At 60.8% G+C, this 17,346-nt stretch overlaps 7 protein-coding genes across 7 annotated transcripts; 3 read left to right on the top strand and 4 right to left on the bottom strand.

Annotated features, from left to right (window-relative positions):
• Positions 1-66: 66 nt before the first annotated feature.
• On the top strand, positions 67-651 carry LOC62_02G002756 (uncharacterized protein; the record flags this gene model as incomplete). The annotated part of the gene is made up of 3 exons (XM_062769271.1): positions 67-166; positions 206-297; positions 340-651. The coding sequence occupies exons 1-3, from the start codon at positions 103-105 to the stop codon at positions 649-651; spliced, it is 468 nt and encodes a 155-aa protein (XP_062625255.1). The 5' UTR covers positions 67-102.
• A 222-nt stretch (positions 652-873) lies between these two features.
• LOC62_02G002755 (uncharacterized protein) lies at positions 874-5,311 on the top strand (the record flags this gene model as incomplete). Its single annotated transcript, XM_062769270.1, has 5 exons — positions 874-1,518; positions 1,555-2,108; positions 2,148-2,914; positions 2,958-4,511; positions 4,548-5,311. 5 exons carry the CDS (start codon positions 874-876, stop codon positions 5,309-5,311), a joined length of 4,284 nt encoding a protein of 1,427 aa, XP_062625254.1.
• A 53-nt stretch (positions 5,312-5,364) lies between these two features.
• On the bottom strand, positions 5,365-7,238 carry GWT1 (GPI-anchored wall transfer protein 1). Its single transcript, XM_062769269.1, has 3 exons — positions 7,124-7,238; positions 6,116-7,088; positions 5,365-6,074 (listed from the first exon to the last, which is right to left on the bottom strand). Exons 1-3 carry the CDS (start codon positions 7,214-7,216, stop codon positions 5,428-5,430), a joined length of 1,713 nt encoding a protein of 570 aa, XP_062625253.1. The 5' UTR covers positions 7,217-7,238; the 3' UTR covers positions 5,365-5,427.
• A 197-nt stretch (positions 7,239-7,435) lies between these two features.
• Positions 7,436-8,321, top strand: GAR1 (H/ACA ribonucleoprotein complex subunit GAR1). The gene is made up of 3 exons (XM_062769268.1): positions 7,436-7,573; positions 7,660-7,719; positions 7,781-8,321. Exons 1-3 carry the CDS (start codon positions 7,486-7,488, stop codon positions 8,269-8,271), a joined length of 639 nt encoding a protein of 212 aa, XP_062625252.1. The 5' UTR covers positions 7,436-7,485; the 3' UTR covers positions 8,272-8,321.
• A 379-nt stretch (positions 8,322-8,700) lies between these two features.
• On the bottom strand, positions 8,701-9,984 carry LOC62_02G002752 (uncharacterized protein; the record flags this gene model as incomplete). Its single annotated transcript, XM_062769267.1, has 3 exons — positions 8,701-8,796; positions 9,045-9,314; positions 9,364-9,984. 3 exons carry the CDS (start codon positions 9,982-9,984, stop codon positions 8,701-8,703), a joined length of 987 nt encoding a protein of 328 aa, XP_062625251.1.
• A 627-nt stretch (positions 9,985-10,611) lies between these two features.
• On the bottom strand, positions 10,612-13,413 carry sdh1 (putative succinate dehydrogenase [ubiquinone] flavoprotein subunit, mitochondrial). Its single transcript, XM_062769266.1, has 10 exons — positions 13,203-13,413; positions 13,123-13,163; positions 12,993-13,010; positions 12,876-12,916; positions 12,697-12,823; positions 12,541-12,628; positions 11,125-12,464; positions 10,832-10,948; positions 10,753-10,780; positions 10,612-10,706 (listed from the first exon to the last, which is right to left on the bottom strand). The coding sequence occupies exons 1-10, from the start codon at positions 13,311-13,313 to the stop codon at positions 10,698-10,700; spliced, it is 1,920 nt and encodes a 639-aa protein (XP_062625250.1). The 5' UTR covers positions 13,314-13,413; the 3' UTR covers positions 10,612-10,697.
• A 301-nt stretch (positions 13,414-13,714) lies between these two features.
• Positions 13,715-17,261, bottom strand: top1 (DNA topoisomerase 1). The gene is made up of 11 exons (XM_062769265.1): positions 16,961-17,261; positions 16,740-16,844; positions 16,262-16,662; positions 16,019-16,167; positions 15,823-15,965; positions 15,288-15,776; positions 14,901-15,239; positions 14,296-14,860; positions 14,118-14,245; positions 14,009-14,079; positions 13,715-13,957 (listed from the first exon to the last, which is right to left on the bottom strand). The coding sequence occupies exons 1-11, from the start codon at positions 17,156-17,158 to the stop codon at positions 13,903-13,905; spliced, it is 2,643 nt and encodes an 880-aa protein (XP_062625249.1). The 5' UTR covers positions 17,159-17,261; the 3' UTR covers positions 13,715-13,902.
• Between the last annotated feature and the right edge of the window lie 85 nt (positions 17,262-17,346).

Here is a 17,346-nt window from a genome sequence, read left to right as displayed (position 1 = left end):
CAACCCACTTCACGCGCCTGATTTCGGCGCTCTGCTACACCATCAACACACAACAACCCAACAGCCTCTCTACCTACCACAGCACCGGTCTCGCCGTTCAGCATGTTTGGCGAAGACCCGCTCGAGCGGGAGAACAGGGCGCTGAAGCAGCGGACCACTGCGCAGGGTGGGTCCGAGCGGGTGTGTGATGCTGACTTGGCCGCAGACGCCCGTCTCTCAGTGCTCGAGAGTGATGTCAAGAAGCACGAGGTGCAGGTCAAGGAGTCGACCCGTATTGCCGACTACGAGAGAGATAGGGTTTGTTAGGCTGCTTCGTCCCGCACGCAGCTGACACCGCAGGCCAACGCCGAGGAGGAGCGAGCGAACAAGGCCGACGCAGCGCTGCGAGAAGCCAACCATGAACTCGCGCAGCTGCGGCTCAACGTGTCCAACTTCGAGACGCGGCTGCGCATCGAGACAGACAAATCGGCAGGCCTGGAGCGTGACCTCAAGCGGGTCGAGTATGATCTCGAGTGCGCGTCCTCGTCGGCCGGCTCGCATTCAGCCGCGGATGCCAAGCTCGCCGCGAGAGTGAAGGCGATGGAGAAGGAGCTGCACCGCAAGGAGTCGGAGCTGGCGCAAGCACGCGCAGTGGTGAGTCGGGGGTCGTGATGGCGCTGACTGTAGGCTTCTCGGACTACTGGGATCCCGTCACCGGGTGCCCGCAGCGGCCGCAGGCGCTCATCGTCAATGAGCTCGGGACAGGTGCACGACCTCACGTCGCAGCTGGATGCCGCTCGCGGTTCGTCCCAGGCCTTGACGTCCCAGATCGACGGCGTCAAGGCCCAGCTTGCATCTGTCAGCAGGGAGCGCGACAAGGCCGTCAACGAGAAGATGGCGCTCGAGAAGAAGCTGAAGAAGGAGACCGAGGAGCTCAACGACCGCATCGACGACCTGACGTATGAGCTGCAGTCGGCTGGCAGGGGTGTGCCCAAGCCGTCGAAGGAGGCCGAGAGAACCTTGCGCCAGCTCAACGAGGCGCTCGCGCGGGCGACAACGCTCGAGGCGGACGTCGCGGCAAAGGAGGAGGAGATCGCCAGACTACAGGCCGCCAGCCAGGGTTCGGACGACGTCGACGAACTCAAGGCTACGATCGAGGACCTCGAGGGTCAGCTTGCGGCTGCCCGCCCCGCGGCTGTGGGTGCATCCCACCACCTCCAACGGGAGCTCAAGGCGGCGCTTCGCCGCGCCGACGCCAAGGACCGCGAGATTGAGAACCTCCAGCTCGACCTTAACGATGCGCAGGAGGAGATTGAGGAGCTTCGCGCGGCCACTCCTGGATCTGGTGCCGGCTCAGACTCCCGCCTCAAGGACTTGGAGGAGCAGCTTGCGGCGTTGTCTGAGAAGCAAGACGTGGCCTCCAAGGCCGCTGAGGAGGCTGAGAAGGCCTTGTCGCTTGCCACGACGGAGCTCGCGGCGTCCAAGGAGGACCTGGAGAAGGAGCAACACGTTGTCGAGCAGCTTCGCGCCGACCTTGTGGTGGGTGGAATGGATCCGGACAGTGCTGACGACTAGGCTGCCGCAGCGTCTGCGGAGACATCGGCAGCTGACGCAGGCACCGTTCGCGCCGCCTTGGCTAGTCTTGAGACTCAGCTTAGCGAGCTCAGCGCAGAGGCCGAGGCGTCTCGCGAGAAGATTGCCCAGATCGAGGAGTCCTTGTCTTCGACCAAAGAGCAGCTCTCGACTGCCGCTCAGAACGAGGATGCCGCCAAGGCTCTCGTTCAGGAGAAGGAGGCTGCCCTCGCCGCTCTCGAGGAGAAGCACCAGTCTGTGGTTGCCGACCTAGCCGCTCTCAAAGAATCGACCGAGGCTCTTGCTGGCCTGCAGCAAGAGCATGCAGACGCTCAGCGACTGGTCCATGAGCTTCAGCAGCAGGTCGAGGACCTTGAGTCCAAGGTTCGCGACTCTGAAGATGCCGTCGCGCAGCTGGCGTCAACTCGTGAGAGCCTTGCCGCGAGCCAGGACACGGTTGAGGCGCAGCAGGCGGAGCTTGTGGAGCTGGAGCGTTCGTTGAACCGAGCACTGGAGACGGCCAAGACCGATTTCCAGGAGAAGGACGACGAGCTGAGGTGAGCTTCCGGGCCTGGGTCGTTAGCTGACAACGCCAGGATTGTGAAGGATGACCTTGCTCGCGCTCTCTCGGACCAGAAGGCGACTCAATCTCGTCTTCTCGCACTGGAGGAAGAGCTGTCCAGCCGCATGTCTGGCGCCAACACCCCGACGATTGCTACCTTCGCGGCCAAGACGACGGAGATCGACCTCTTGAAGGCACCAGAGCCGGTTGACGACAACCGTATGAGCCTCATGATCAACAAGATCCAACGGCTCCGTCAAGAGCGTAACGAGCTGAGCGGGCAGCTGTCGTTTGTGCAGCACGAGCAGCGCTTTGCCGTCCAGGCGGCGACCGAAGCTCGTGACGCAGCCAACGACGCGCTTCGCGCTGCTCAGGAGGACCTGTCGCGGCGGTCAGCTGAGCATGGCGCCCTGGTTGCCCAGCACGATGCCCTTGCTGCCGAGCATCAGTCGTTGCAAGACCGCGCGAAGGGACTTGAGGAGGACACCACCAACGTCGAGCGACTTGCCGAGGTTGAGGCGCAACTGGTCCAGATTGGATCTGAGCGCGACGCCATCCAGCAGAAGCTCAACGACGCCGAATCCCGTGTGGCAGAGCTCGAGGACAAGGCGAAGCAGGCAACCGCTGAACATGACGCCACTGTTTCTCAGCTTCAGTCGTCAGTCGAGGAGGAGAAGGAGAAGCGACGCCGTGCCGAGGAGCGCATTGCCGAGCTCATCGTTTCGGCTGCTGGCTCAGAGTCTTCTGAAAGCCAGAAGGAGTACCTCCAGACGTTGCACGGCAAGATCAAGAGGAGAGAGCGTGAGTAGTAGCAGAAGACGGGATCGTTACTGACGGTTCTCAGAGGCGATCAAGGCTCTTACCGCGGAAGCGAAGAAGAAGGACATGAACTTGTCCGTAGCGGAAGAGAGCCTCAAGGATCTGAACGAGGAGAACGACATCCTCAAGAAGGACCTTGCTGCCGCCCAGGCTCAACTCGAGACTGCCCAGACTGCTCAGCAGGGCCACGAGTCGGCGCTGGTAGAGGAGAAGACTGCCCGCGTGGCCGAGCTTAAGCAGGAGATCAACGCCCTTCAAGCAACGTTCGACGACGTCAAGACAGAGCGTGACGGCCTCTCTGAGCAGCTCGCCTTCGCTGTTCAAGAGCGCGACGCCTTGATAGTTGCCGCAGTCAAGACCGCAAAGGACCTGGAAGATGAGCACGACCAGCTTGAGCACAACAGCAAAGAATTTGAAGCGAAGCTCGCTTCTGCCACTGGCGAGATTCAGAAGCTGGTTGCTGCTTCCAACAAGGAGTTCGGAACCTTCGTGATCGCACTGGCGATTCAGAGTCACGCAGCCGCTGCCGCCGCCCGCCGCGCCACAACCGCAAGCAAGGCCTTCAAGAATGCCCTGGCCAAGGTTGACACTCTGGAGAACGAGCGGTCTACCCTGCTAGAGCAGACTTCCGGTGCCGACCAGACCCGTCAGGAGCTCGCCGCCGCCCGCAAGCTCCTTGAAGAAGCCGAGGCCCGGTCGATCCTGGCTGAGAAGAAGGTGGACGAGCTTGAGGCATCTGAGGAGCGTACCCGCGTCGAGCTCGAGGGACGAGTTGCCGCCATGGAGAGCGAGCTTCAAGCCAGGGACCAGCGGTTGTCTGCTTCGGACACGGAGCATGAAGCTGCTGTGGCGGATCTCAACCGACAGCTGGCGGAAGCCCGCAAGGAGGCGGATGAGCAGGCGGCAGAGTACGCCGCTCGCGTTACCGCTGCGCAGAGCGACATCGCGTCCTGGTCGTCCAATCTCGACGAGCTTCGTGTGGAGTTGTCACATGCGAAGCAGGAGCGCGACGAGGCTCGTGCTTTGGTGCAGACCGCCGCCGGGGATCTGGAGGCGTCGCGAAGCGAAGTCGCTGAGCTTCAAGGCGCTCTTACCGACATCGAGGCCCAGTTCGCCGAAGCTACTTCAGCGAAGGAGGAATCGTCTGCCCGTGTCGAGGAACTCGCTGCGGAGCTCGAGGCTGCGCAAGAGAACCATGCGGCGCTTCAGCATGAACTCGACCAAACCGTGGAGGCCTTTGAGGACTTTGAGAAGGAGCACGCCGCTGTCCGATCTGAACTGGAGGCGGCACAGGCCTTGGTCTCTCAAACGGAGGAGGACGTTGCCCGTGTCCAGGCTGCCCACGACGCGGCCCAGCAGGAGAACAAGCAGTCGTCATCTCGCCTGGCCTTCATGGAGAAGCAGCAGAAGGACCTCTTACAGCGCCTTGCCGGTGTGAGGGAGCAAATGACCGCCTCGGAGGAGCAGGCGACCTCCGCCCAGCGTGCTTCTGACAACAAGTCTGGGGAGGTGGAGCGCCTCGAGAAGCAGGTTGCCAAGCTGCAACAGACCGTAGACGAGCTCGACGAAGACTTGAAGCGTATGTTCGGAGTCCCCCTCACAGCTGACCTAGCAGGCACAATGGAGTCTCTTTCCTCCAAGGTACAGGAGGTCGAAGACGCCGACGACAAGGAGGCGGACCTGCGCAAGAACCTGTCGAAGGTTCAGAAGCGCGCGGACAAGCTCGATCGCCAGAACAAGGCCCTTGTCAAGGAGATCGAGACGATGAGGACGACCATGTCGCAGCTGTCTCCTGCAAAGGAGGCCTCGGCTTCACCGGCAGTTCCGGTCAAGGTAGCACCCGCTGCCGCCGCCCAACCCGCCATTGCCTTCCAGTCCCCGGCGCGGGCAGCAGCCTCACCCGCACGCCAGGTGTCCTTCACGCCCAACCCCCGTGTGCGCGAGTTCAATGCCTTCGAGCCGCCGTCTGCGTCCAAGCACTCGCCTCCGACGTCGCAGCCTGGTACACCGTCCCAGCGCAGCAAGCGCACCCGAGAGGAAGACGAGGAGCCCCGGCTCCCCACCGAGGTGCGCGTGCAGGCATTCTCGCTGGGCCAGTCGCCGGCTCCATCAGTGGCGCGGCAACCGCTGAGCGCTGCGAGATCGCTGAACGCCAAGACACTTGCTCGCCGCTCCATTGGCGACAAGACGACGGACAAGCCCAAGCCTGGACCGTTCTTGACACCAGCCGAGAAGATGTACCACGACCGCCTGGCCGCGCAGAAGGCGTCGCCATACCCACAGTCTCGGGGAACACCAAAGGCTTCGCCACACCCACAGTCGCGTGCCCCGCTCTCTCGAAACGTCTTTGCCACCAACCCAGAGGGCTTACGCTTATAGTTTGGTCTCCTCGTCTTGGTCTCTCAGCTCTGTAGCATGTACGATTCATTTACTGTACAAGTATGCATTGATAGGAACGCGGGGAGCGGTGCGAAACACTTCCCATTTATACACATCTAAAGCTTTATTCTATGGCCCCGGATCGCCCAGGCAAACGCACTTACGCCAGCACTGTACGCTGTGAGGATGGTCATGGACACAAACGTGCCAGCGTACATGGTCTGCATGGACACGTTGATGAGGCCCGTGAGGAGGTTGGCGACGAGGAAGACGACGAGGCCGTTCCGGTTGATGGCGTCGAGGAGGGGCGGGCAGGGCGGCGCGACGCTTGCGGGGGGGAAGAGCCAGAGCTCGATGGCGAGGTACAGGGCGAGCGCGGTCGTGTTGTACGCGACCGTCCAGACGACGTAGGGGAGGTTGGCGAAGCGGCGCGAGACCTCGATACCGAGGGCGTACGAGAGCGCGAGGGCAGCCCACGAGATGGTCGCGTAGGATACGAGCTCGAACGCGAGCTGCGTCTTGCGTCGGGTTGCGCGCTCGGACAGCTGCTGTGAGCTGAGACGTCGTCCGCCGCCGTCCTCGTCTGCCTTGGGCGGCGCAGACACGCGGAGGACCTTGTCGCCTGCCGACAGGCCGAGGAGGAAGATGGCGCCGTAGCCGGGCATGCTGGCGATACCCTCCTTGTTCTCGCCGAGGAGTCCTGGGCGGGCGGCGGAGAGGAGGAAGGTCTGCAGGCCGGTGTTGCTGAGCACAAGCTGTTGCACTGGGGTGTTAGTCGTTCACGACGTCGAGTCTAACACCTACCCGCTGTTAGCAGCAGCCCGATCGTTGTCCAGCGCAGGAATCGCCGCAGAGGGAGCAGCGCCGTCGCCAACGCCGGCACCAGCCCAAGAGTGAAGAAGAAGTTCCAGTGGACGCCATACTCCGTCAAGTGCTCTGGATACTCGGACCCCTTGACCATGAGGAGACGAATGAATCCGAGGGCGAGGACTGGAGCGGCTCGGCGCAGCGCCCCGACCAGGGCCGGGATCCACCGCCTCCTACCCGACCTTGGGGAGAATGTTCTGCTTGACACAATGCCGAGGCTGAACACGAAGCTGCCGACGCCGATGTCCATGAGACTCGTGCCAAAGTTCTCGCACTTGCCCAGTACGCGAGGGAACACGGGAAAGTCGACCGCGAGGATGGCGTGCACCGTCATGAGCATCATGTGCGCGCGGTACACCGAGAGGAACGGGAGTAGCGTGTCCCCGCGGGCCGTGCGCTCGGAGGGGCGCGGCACGGCGAGCTTCGGCACCGCGCGGTCCGTGCGCGGTGCCGCGGGTTTGGGCGACGCGGGTGCCGACGCAATATCAATCGTGTGGACTGGGGACGTCGGGCTCGGGCTGCGCCGGCGGCGGGGCTCGATCGGGGGCTGGAGGCTCGTCGGCGACGACCCCGAGGCCGAGGCGCGCGCCTGTGCCAAGCTCTCAGCGACGACCTGGCTTGGGAGCTTGACGCCGGATACGAGGGGCGAGCGGGGGCCAGGGGACAGCGGCTCTGCGTCCTCGTCCGAGTCGGACTCGTCGAGCCACTGGCCCTTGGGCTTTGGCGGCGGTTGCGGGACCGGCGCGCCGAGCCACAGGAGCACGGCGGCGGCGGCCATCGCGCCGTTGAGCAGCAGCACGCGGTCCGCAAACGTCGTCACGGCGAGCAGCGTCGGCAGGACCATGGTCACCCAGTCCATGGTCGGGCTGCGGTACCGGCGCGCCGCGAGCGCGTACAGCGCGTACGCGGTCTGGCGTCAGCTGCGGCAGAGAAAGAACAACTTACGAACGCCGCCGCGCTCACTGCGCTCACGTGGAACACTGATGATCCCGGATTGTCCGCCACAAAGGCCTCCTTGGCCTCCTTGTAGCTGGACATTGGGGTCTGGGGGACTTGCAAGTCGAGTGTGATCGAGCAACAACACGTTTCCGATCGCGAAATGGCACCCACGTCATAAACTCATTCGCGTCCCCGGAGTGCCCGGAGAAAACAAATAAAAAGGACGAGAAAAAAAGGCTGGACACCTGGATGCTGTCACGTGACCCTCCGCCTTGAAATTCAGAACTTTGACCGTTGTAAAGTGCTACATCACCACCACACCACCTGTCGACACCACCAGACTTACCCCGACAACACCGACAACAACAATGAGCGGACGCGGCGGATTCTCCCGAGGCGGCGGCGACCGCGGCGGTCGTGGTGGTGGACGCGGTGGCTTTGGCGGCCGTGGCGGTGGTGAGTGGGGCCAGCTGGCGCGATTTGGTTGTCTTGCGACCCCTGTGCCGAGTGATGCCGATCACAACGATACTGATACTCTCCAGGCCGTGGCGGCGGACGCGGTGGCTTCACCCAGTCGTACGGCCCTCCCGACACTGTTCTCGGTGCGTTTCCGTGCTCCCGCACGCTGAGGCCCCGCCGCACACCGCTGACACGACCCCGCAGAGATCGGCTCCTTCATCCACCCCGTCGAGTCCGAGATGCTCTGCTCGCTCACCGAGCCCACCAAGATTCCCTACTTCAACGCGCCCATCTACCTCAACAACAAGACACAGATTGGCAAGATTGACGAGATCCTCGGCCCCATCAACGAGGTCTACTTCACCGTCAAGATGGAGCAGGGCATGCTCGCGTCCAGCTTCAAGAAGGACGACAAAGTCTACATTGGCGGCGACAAGCTGCTCCCATTAGAGCGATTCCTCCCCAAGCCCAAGGCGCCCGCTGGCCCCAAGGTCAAGCGCGGACGCGGTGGTGCCTCGGGCGGCCGTGGTGCTCCCCGCGGACGTGGTGGCTTCGGTGGCCGCGGCGGCGGTGGTGGCCGTGGTGGTGGATTCTCGCGCGGCGGCGGTGGCGGTGGCCGCGGCGGCGGTTTCTCGCGCGGTGGCGGCGGTGGTGGCCGTGGTGGGTTCAGCAGCCGTGGCCGCGGTGGCTACTAGAGTCGTGCGTGTCGTCTTGTAGTAGAACATGTATCAGGTATACCCAGGAAGTGGGAGGTGGTGGTGGTGGGCATGGAGAATAGGCAGGCAGGCAGGCAGCCAACTGGAGCTTTGCATGTCCCCACCATCAAGCACGGAGTGGGAGTGATCGGTGTGTCGTTGATCTACATTGTGTATGAGTGACTTGCTCCATCACGGACTCATTGAGCTAGGACGAGGCCTGAAAATCATCTTCCCCACGGGGGTGGCAGTCAGAGAGCAACCGTCAATGTCAGGCTCCTCGTCCTTCGTGTCCTCCTCGCTCGCGGCATGAGCTTACATCTATTGCTACACACTACATACGTCGCACAGGCCCTCGCGGCTCTTTTCATAACGAACGCTGCGTTTTTCGTGATCTTGACTGCCATCGGGTCGCGGTTGGTAGCGCTCTCAGCGCACTCGAGTCTTCTTTGCCTTCTGGTCGGATTGATGTGCGTTGTCGGGCTCGCCATCCTCGGTCTTCACGACGGGCTTGTCTCTCTGGGACTGTAACATTTAGTTAGTGCTGGGAAAAAGAGGACCGCCGTCAGACCTACCTGTTCTTTTTTAGAGCGACGGTCGCCCACTTGGGCTTTCTTCTCTCCGAGTACGTCACGTTCGGCGGCGCGTCCGCCTGGCCGACGCATTTCGGCAAAATCATCCTCCCCAAATGATGTAGCCATTTCGATGAACACAAAGCGCTTCTGCACACACTCTCAGCTCTGGCCGTCATTTGTCTCCTTCCTGGTACCTACCATCTTGCGGAGTAGCTCTGCCTTCTGCTTGAGCACTTCCGCCCCCCGGATAAGCTTGGAGAGCTCGATGAGCTTCTTCTTGATGTCCTCTCCCGGATGACGGGAAGGGAGGCTGAGGATGAAGGCGTCTAACGCCGCCAGTGCCACCTCCCCCTTCGACGCCGCAGTTGGACGCTTGTGCTCCCGCCAGAACCGCTTGGGAAGAGGGCCTCCCCAGTATTCTTCGAACTCTTGCTCAACCTCTTTCTTGAAGTCGCTCGTCTGGATCGCCTGTGAGGTATCGGTCAGCCAGGCCCAGTTCGTCGTTTTCCTTACGCACCTTCTCCTTACTGCTGTAGTCCTGGTCCATAACACCCCCTTGGGCCGGTCCGTACAACGCATTGAAGCACCGGTCAAAAACGTCCTGAGCCTCCGCTTGGCTCAGCGTCAGCGACCAGGTGTATGGTGGTCGCCCGGAAGAGGTGACGGGAGCTGCGCTGCGAGTGTGGTTGTTGGGTTTGGTGGGTACTCCTGGCAGCGCACGGTATGTGGCGCCGCCGAACATTCTCGGCGAGGAAGGCGGACTAGGAGACAGTATGGAGGGCCGTTGGCTTATGGCCATGTCCAGAGTGTTCGGTGCGCTCGGCGACAGCGGTGGGCTCGGCGACAGTATGGCGCGCTGTGGGCGCTTGGCCGCGCCAGAAGTGGTGACTGGAGCTGCCTTGCCCGTGTTTTGCTTGGGTTTGTTCGGCGCTGCTGGCAGAGCACGGTATGCGGCGCTGACAGACGTCCTCGGCGCGGCAGTGGCGGGGCTCTGGTAGCTTTTCGCCCGGTCGGCTTTGGCGCCGGCTTCCTTGCCGTCGTTGTCGCCACGGAACGGAGGCGACGCAAAGGATTCGTCGATAATGGACGCAAAGGATTCGTCGATAATGGCCAGGGGATCGTCCTCGACGTCTGCCATGTTGCTGGGAAGAGGGGGAGAAGGGTGAGGCTGGGTTTGTGGTGCGAGTGCGTTGTTGGTGAAGGAGGGAAGAGTGTGGGTGGGTTGGGGGGTGAGTGAGTGAATGAGTGGGTTGGGTGGGTGGGTGGGCGATATGGCGAGTGAGTGAGTGGGTGAGTGGGTGAATGTGGAGAGAAAGAGAAATCAAAGTCGCGTCAACTGGGGTGAAATGTAGACTGCGGTGCGACGACACCTCGCCCACACCCAAAGCTGCGAATGTCCCGCGTACGCCGATCCCCCGCCCCCCCACCGCTGCCCCACCCTTGGATCCTCCCACACGCACCACGCGCTCGCACACAAACACACACCTTCACAACGACGCCACACTCCACCCCACACCTTGCTCCCCGACAGCACGCGACGCGACACCGACGCCACTGCTGCGAGCACCAACCAACCACAGGCCGGACCCAATGGTAGAAAGTGGTTAATGCTCATGCACATGGATGTGGCACAAGTGCTCGCTGGCGGCGCCGAGCCATATGGCCCTTGGCTTTCGACAGAGACGTCTACTGCTGGGTGCTGGATTAGTCTAACTGAAGAGGTGAGGGCGGAAGTAATTAAGAATAGCGGAATCAAATTGAATTAGCGGGATCAAATGCCACAATGTGGCGGGGGCGGTGTTCATGTCATCGGCTTCCATCTCTGGTACAAACTGCAACCCACGAGTCCGCTTAATACACCTGTGAAAACGTCAGCTTTGTCCAAGTAGACACGGAGAGAACTAACACGCTTGGCAGGTGGGACGGTCTTACACCTGCGGGCTCATTAGCTTCGGCTGTGGAGGCCGAGAAGGGGTCAGACTCACTCGTTCTCGTCGAGGGTGTTCATGATGACCTTCCTGTACTTCAGGTCGACCTCGGGCGACTCGGGGTTGTGCTGGAAGCTCAAAGTGTGCTTCTGCCATTCGGTATCATTCCTGTCCCTGGATTACGTAAGCAGAGCGTTCAGAAGAGTTGTGGTAGATGTAGAAGGCTGGAGGGATGGATGGAGACTCGGACGAGTGCCGGAGACTTGGACGAGTGCCACCAAACAAAGTGCCACATTGCCTCCACCTCCACTTTTTGCTTCCGCCTCCACTTTCAGACACTAGACACTTACGGGAAGTCCTCACGCGCGTGGGCACCACGCGACTCCTTGCGGGCGGCGGCGGAGACGACAGTCTGGATGGCGTTCTGCATAATGTTGCGGAGCTCGAGGGTCTCGATGAGGTCCGAGTTCCAGATGAGGGAGCGGTCCTTGATGCCGACCTGGTCGTAGGTCTTGTAGACCTCGGTCATGCCACGGACACCGTCGTCAAGCGACTCCTGGGTACGGAAGACGGCAGCGTCCTTCTGCATGGTCTTCTGCATGTTGAGACGGATGGTCGAGGTGTGGAGAGGGCCGTCCGAGGTGCGGATCTTCTCGAGGTTCTCGATCGAAGCCTGGCCGAGCGACTCGTCAAGAGGCTTGTGGGGGGTGTTGGGAGCAAGGTTCTCCTTGATGTGGTTGGCGCAGGCACGGCCGAAGACGACAATGTCGAGGAGCGAGTTGGCACCGAGACGGTTGGCACCGTGGACCGAGACACAGGCGGCCTCACCGGCGGCGTAGAGACCGGGGACGACCTTGTCCTGGCCGTTCTCGTCAACAGTGATGACCTCACCAGTGTACTTGGTGGGGATACCACCCATGTTGTAGTGGACGGTGGGGAGGACGGGGATGGGCTCCTTGGTGACGTCGACACCGGCGAAGATGGCGGCGGTCTCGGAGATACCGGGGAGACGCTCGTGGAGAATGTCGGGGGGAAGGTGCGAGAGCTGGAGGTAGATGTGGTCCTTCTCGGGGCCGACACCACGGCCCTCACGGATCTCGAGGGTCATGGAACGCGAGACGACGTCACGCGAGGCAAGGTCCTTGGCGGTGGGGGCGTAACGCTCCATGAAGCGCTCACCCTTCGAGTTGAGGAGGTAGCCACCCTCACCACGGGCACCCTCGGTGATGAGACATCCCGAGCCGTAGATACCGGTGGGGTGGAACTGGACGAACTCGAGGTCCTGGAGGGGGAGGCCCGCACGGACGACCATGGCGTTACCGTCACCCGAGCAGGTGTGGGCCGAAGTGCACGAGAAGTAGGCACGACCGTAGCCGCCGGTAGCAAGAACAGTCTTGTGCGAGCGGAAGCGGTGGAGGGTGCCGTCCTCCATGTTGAGGGCAATAACACCGACACACTCGCCGTCCTGCATCAGCAGGTCGAGGGCAAAGTACTCGATGAAGAAGTTGGTGTTGTGGCGGAGCGACTGGCCGTAGAGCGAGTGAAGCATGGCGTGGCCGGTACGGTCAGCAGCGGCGGCGCAGCGGTAGGCCTGGCCGCCCTTGCCGTAGTTGAGCGACTGACCACCGAAGGCACGCTGGTAGATCTTGCCCTCCTTGGTACGGGAGAAGGGGAGACCGTAGTGCTCGAGCTGGCGACAGAAAAAAAAGGGGGAGAGGTGGTCAGTGCGGCTTCTCGTTTGTGCGCGGGCTGTCCTCGCAACTCACCTCGATGACGGTGCGAGGAGCCTCACGGGTCATGTAGTGGATGGCGTCCTGGTCGCCGAGCCAGTCGGAACCCTTGACAGTGTCGTACCTAATATCCGTTAGTCCGGTGGCCACTTTCACAGCAAGCAGCAAGCAAGCAAACAACAAGCAACGCACATGTGCCACCTCCAGTCGTCCTCGGTCATGTTGCCAAGAGCGGCGTTGATACCACCCTGGGCAGCGACGGTGTGACTCCTAGTGGGGAAGAGCTTGGAGATACACGCAGTCTTGAGACCACCCTCGGCTACGAAAGTGTCAGTTTCTCCGGTGGCTGCGAGTAGAGGAGCCAAACGTACCGAGACCGAAGGCAGCACGGAGACCAGCACCACCGGCACCGCTGTGGAGGGGTTAGTCTGGCGATCCTCTCCCTGTCGTTTTGTTTGCGTGCGACCTCGCGCTCCGCTGCGACTTACACGACGACGGCATCGAACCTGCAATACGCGTCAGTTGATTCGCTCATCGGCCAAATTCTCCCTTGCTGCTGTTGCTAGCGACAGCGACCAAGTCGCTAGCTAGCACGCAGCACTCAGCTAGCATACTCACTCGTGGTCAATGACGGGGTAGCCCTTGTGCGTGCTAATGTTCTACCTGTTAGCATCACCCCATCACACACCTCTCCTCACCTTGGCCTCGGAGGCGCGGTGCGTCTGCGAGGCAACAACGTAGCCGCGCGAGTTGCGGGCTGCGAGCTTGGCAGCAGTGGGGCGCGGCACGGCGCGCGAGAGGCGCATCATCTTTGCTTTGTCGTAGAGGGGAGAGTGGTGAGCAAAGGGAGAAACCCGACTTTGTCAAAGAGAGGGGCTTTTGGGAGTAAGTCGCAGTGAGTGTGATGTGTGTGCGAGGGTGTCGCCGGGCCAGGGCGGGCGACGACGCAGAGACCACTCACAGTGTCACTGGCGGGCACACGGCACTCTCACCAAGCACCACCCACCATTTGGTCCCTTCGGAGAGTCCCGGACGCGCCGGACGATTCACTGTACGGCCCAAATCCGACTATTTCCACCGACAAGTGTCATACCCCGCGTGAGATCGAACCAATCAACTCTCGGCTATTAGCCTGATGCATCCATACAATGACGGGCACGACGGCTTGTTGCTAGCAACACGACGGCCTACTCGGCCTCCTGCGCAACCCTATTCCTCGACAAATCACTTCTGATCCATGCTAATGAAAAAATGCCACGACTACAGGAGGGATACTAATACGATTGTGGTGATGACGCAGAGGCGAGACACGCACTAAACCACCACACGAGTGCAACGACAGTGCGTCTGCCTCTCCACTCTTATGCCTATACAATCCAAGGCACATGTCGAATGCGCTTAGAAGATCCAGTCCTCATCGGCCTCGGCCTCAGCCCATGGGAACTTCTCGCGACTGGTCATATGTCAGTAACAACACTCCGCAGCAGCAGCCGCCGCAACTCACAGTGTCTTTGAGAACAGCTTCTCCAGAGGCACTTCATACTTCTTCGCCCAGGCCACAGTAAGGCGAGGGTCCTGTGCACGTTAGCAACGCCCCCTCCACAGGCACCCACAATGTAGTTGATCTTGGAAGTACCCAACGCGACGTCCTTGAGCTTGTCACGGTCGCCCAGCTGGACCTTCTGGGTCGCAATGCGCTCGTCAATCTTGGAGATCTGCTCGAGCAGCTTCTCCTCAGTGGCTGTGGTGGTCAGCAGACGCCTTTTCACAACTACCACAAGTCTGCCTCACCATTTCCCTTGGGCTCCACCTTGCGAGACTTCCTCTCCTTCGCGAGCTCCTTGAACTCGACCTCAATGTCCTTGAGGCGCTCCTTCAGCTCGGACTGAGGCTTGGGCTTCTCCTTTTGCTCCTTCAGCTTCACGTTGTCCTTCTCAAACTTCTTGGTCGCCGTGTCAATCGCCTTCTCCTTCAAGGCGATCTCATGGCGCTCAATAAAATCTTCGTCCATGTCCGACTCGTCGTCGGCCAGCTCGGGGTGCTTCTTCTTGGCCTTGGGGTTGAGAGTGAACAGCTGCAGGCGAAGCTTCATGCGCTGGTACTTGACCGCGCGAATCTTGTCTTCGGCCTTGGCCTTGGACTCCTCAAAGCCCTTGCTAACAGTCTTCTGATGGTTACAGAGGATGGCAACGTCGCGGTTCGCAGTGTTGTAGGCGGCAATCTTCTCGGCGACAGTACCGTTCCTCGGCGTGTTCTTCAGCTGCTCCTGGAAGGTCCACGAAGCGTTGTATGTACGGAACACCTTGGCCGTTAGTCCCTTCATTTGTTCTTGAAGGTAGCGGTTGAGCAAGGTAGTCTGGTCATGTCAGCGTGGCCTCAGCACACTCTTCACTCACGTTCAAGCGGTCAAACAAGTCATCGCCAGTCTTCTTCGGCTCAGCCTTGAAGATCTTGATGTTCTTGAACACCTGGGCATCGACGTCTACTTCCTGGTGGAACCTCATCGAGTCCTTACCCAGGAAGTCGAAGATGACCTTGTTAGGCGGCTTGAGGGTGACGTGCTCGAATCGGAGCGAGCAACAACCAACAGTGTCGGCCTCGTCCTCGCCCTTCTCGTTACCAGCACGGAGTGCCAAGCGGTCAACAAAGTACAGGGCAGTGGCACGCTGGCGGTCGGCCATGATCTTGGACTTGAGGTCGACGGTGTAGTCGCTACGGATGCGGTCGACGTGTTTCTGGCCAGAGTTAGTCGCGATCACACATCATCACACATCTTCACTCACGATGAGCTCACGGGCCTTCTCAAACTTGGAGCGGTCACTCTGACCCTTCCAAGAACTGGCGGCAGAGAGGAAGACATACTTGGACTGGCCGTTGACGTTCTCCTTCCAGTGGGCCAGCCACGTGACAATGTTGTCGTGCTGCACACCCCTCCACTTGCCGGGCACGTTGGGGATAGGGACAGGCGCGTCCTTGCCAATGTTGATGATGATGTCCTCGGGGCGCAGGCGGTGCTTCCATGTACCCTTCTTGGGGTGCTCTCCACGACCACGGAACAGTCCAGGAGGCTCGGCACGGAAGTTGCCAAGCTTCTCCTTGCGGCCATCGACAAGGGCGTACAGGTAGGGCTCCTCGAGCTTGTCTTTGGCGTCCTTGACAGCCTTCTTCTCGTCCTTGGTCATGGACTTTTTCTTCTCGCGCTCACTCTCAAAGTAGTCGTACATGGGGCGGAAGTCACACTTGTCAAACTTGGTGACCTTGACATTCTCCTTCTGTACAGGGTTAGCGTACAATCTCAACCGACTGTGCGCTGCTCACAGGAGGGTACTGTGCAACAACGCCCTTGAAGTCCTTGAAGAAGTTCTCGATGAAGGTCTTGTCCTTGGCATGGTCGGTCTCCAGCATTGCGCCGAAGAAGCCAGCCACCTCTTCCGACTCTGGTGGAAGAGTGAGAGGGACACCTAAGAGTGTCAGTGATCGGCGTGTTTATCCTCCACACTTTTGGGAAACGCACCATCGTACTTCATCCTGACGCTCTTGGGCAGCGGGACGTAGGGCGGAGGGAACAGCACACCGTTGTGCTGCAGGGTCGTCCACTTGACAGACCCATCTCCTTCTCCTTGCTCCCACCACTTGTACTGCTCAATGGTTAGTACGGCGCCGCTGCGGATAAGCTTGTTCTGCTCACAGTGCCATCGTCCTCATCATCACTGGTTGTGTTAGCTGCGGATCTCGGGCCTCGCTTGCAGCTACTCACCCCTCAGTCTTCGGCTTCTTCTCCTTCTTGACGACCTCCTTCTTCACAGCGGTCTTGGCTGGCGCGGCCTTGCCCTTGGTCGCCTTCTTCGCCAACGGCTTGTCGTCCTCGCTGCTCTCAGGCTCGGGCTTGACCTTTGAGGCCGCACCCGAGCTCCTCCTAGGCGCGGCGGGCTTCGCGGCGGGCTTGGATGACGACGTCGGCTTCCGGCCCTTGGCGAGGGGCTTCTCATCCTCTTCGCTCGAGTCGTCGTGGACAGGCGGCTTCGCAGCAGCCGCGCGCTTTGATGGGGGCTTGGAGCTGCCGTTGCTTGAACGCGGTGCGGCACGCTTCTTGGCCAGAGGCTTCTCGTCTTCTGACTCGGAGTCGGCGGGTCGTGCAGGCTTTGAGCTGCCGTTTGTCTGGTTCACACGACCAGTCAGCAACGAGCAACGGCGGGATGATGTGGCACGTTAAGGTCCCGTCATCCATCACTCACTTTTGGCTCCACCGGCGAGGAAGGTCCAGCATCACTCTCGTCGTCGTCGCTCTCGACAATACGGCGCTTCTTGGACGGCGCAGACGACACGCGGGGCTTCTTGCTCTGCAAAAACGCGTCAGCATGGCCAGCCTACGCGTCTGCAATGTCGGGCTTCACCTGGCCCCTGAGTCTGTACTCATTGGCCGGCGCCACCTAATCTCCCAGGTTGTGCTACTTACCAGAGGGCGCTCATCCTCGTCGCTCGATGCAGCAGCGCCGCCACGCTTGCCGTTCGACACTAGCTTCGTCCTGGACAGAGGGACATCGTCGTCGTCGTCGCTTTGGCCGTTGGCTGCAGGCCGCTTATCGGGTGCGCCTGCGCCTCCGGTGGAGGTAAATGTTGGTGCCTCCACAGTTAATGAATTCGGCGCCGACATTGGGGAAGTGCGATGGCAAGAGTGAAGTTGGTAGCGAGGAGCTGATATATGCAGATGGGTAGATTGATGTGGTGGCGAGGAAGTCAAAGATGTATGTTTGGAGGGACAAAGGAGATGTGTGGAAGAGGGGAGTGATGTATAACAATTGTTAATATGATCAGGTCTGGGGGTAGGGGAAGGACGGGGGG

This window comes from Vanrija pseudolonga, chromosome 2, assembly GCF_020906515.1.
Source record: "Vanrija pseudolonga chromosome 2, complete sequence".
Lineage (NCBI taxonomy): Eukaryota > Fungi > Basidiomycota > Tremellomycetes > Trichosporonales > Trichosporonaceae > Vanrija > Vanrija pseudolonga.
Note: the sequence above shows the minus strand (reverse complement) of the source record. Positions and strands in the feature narration are given on the sequence as shown.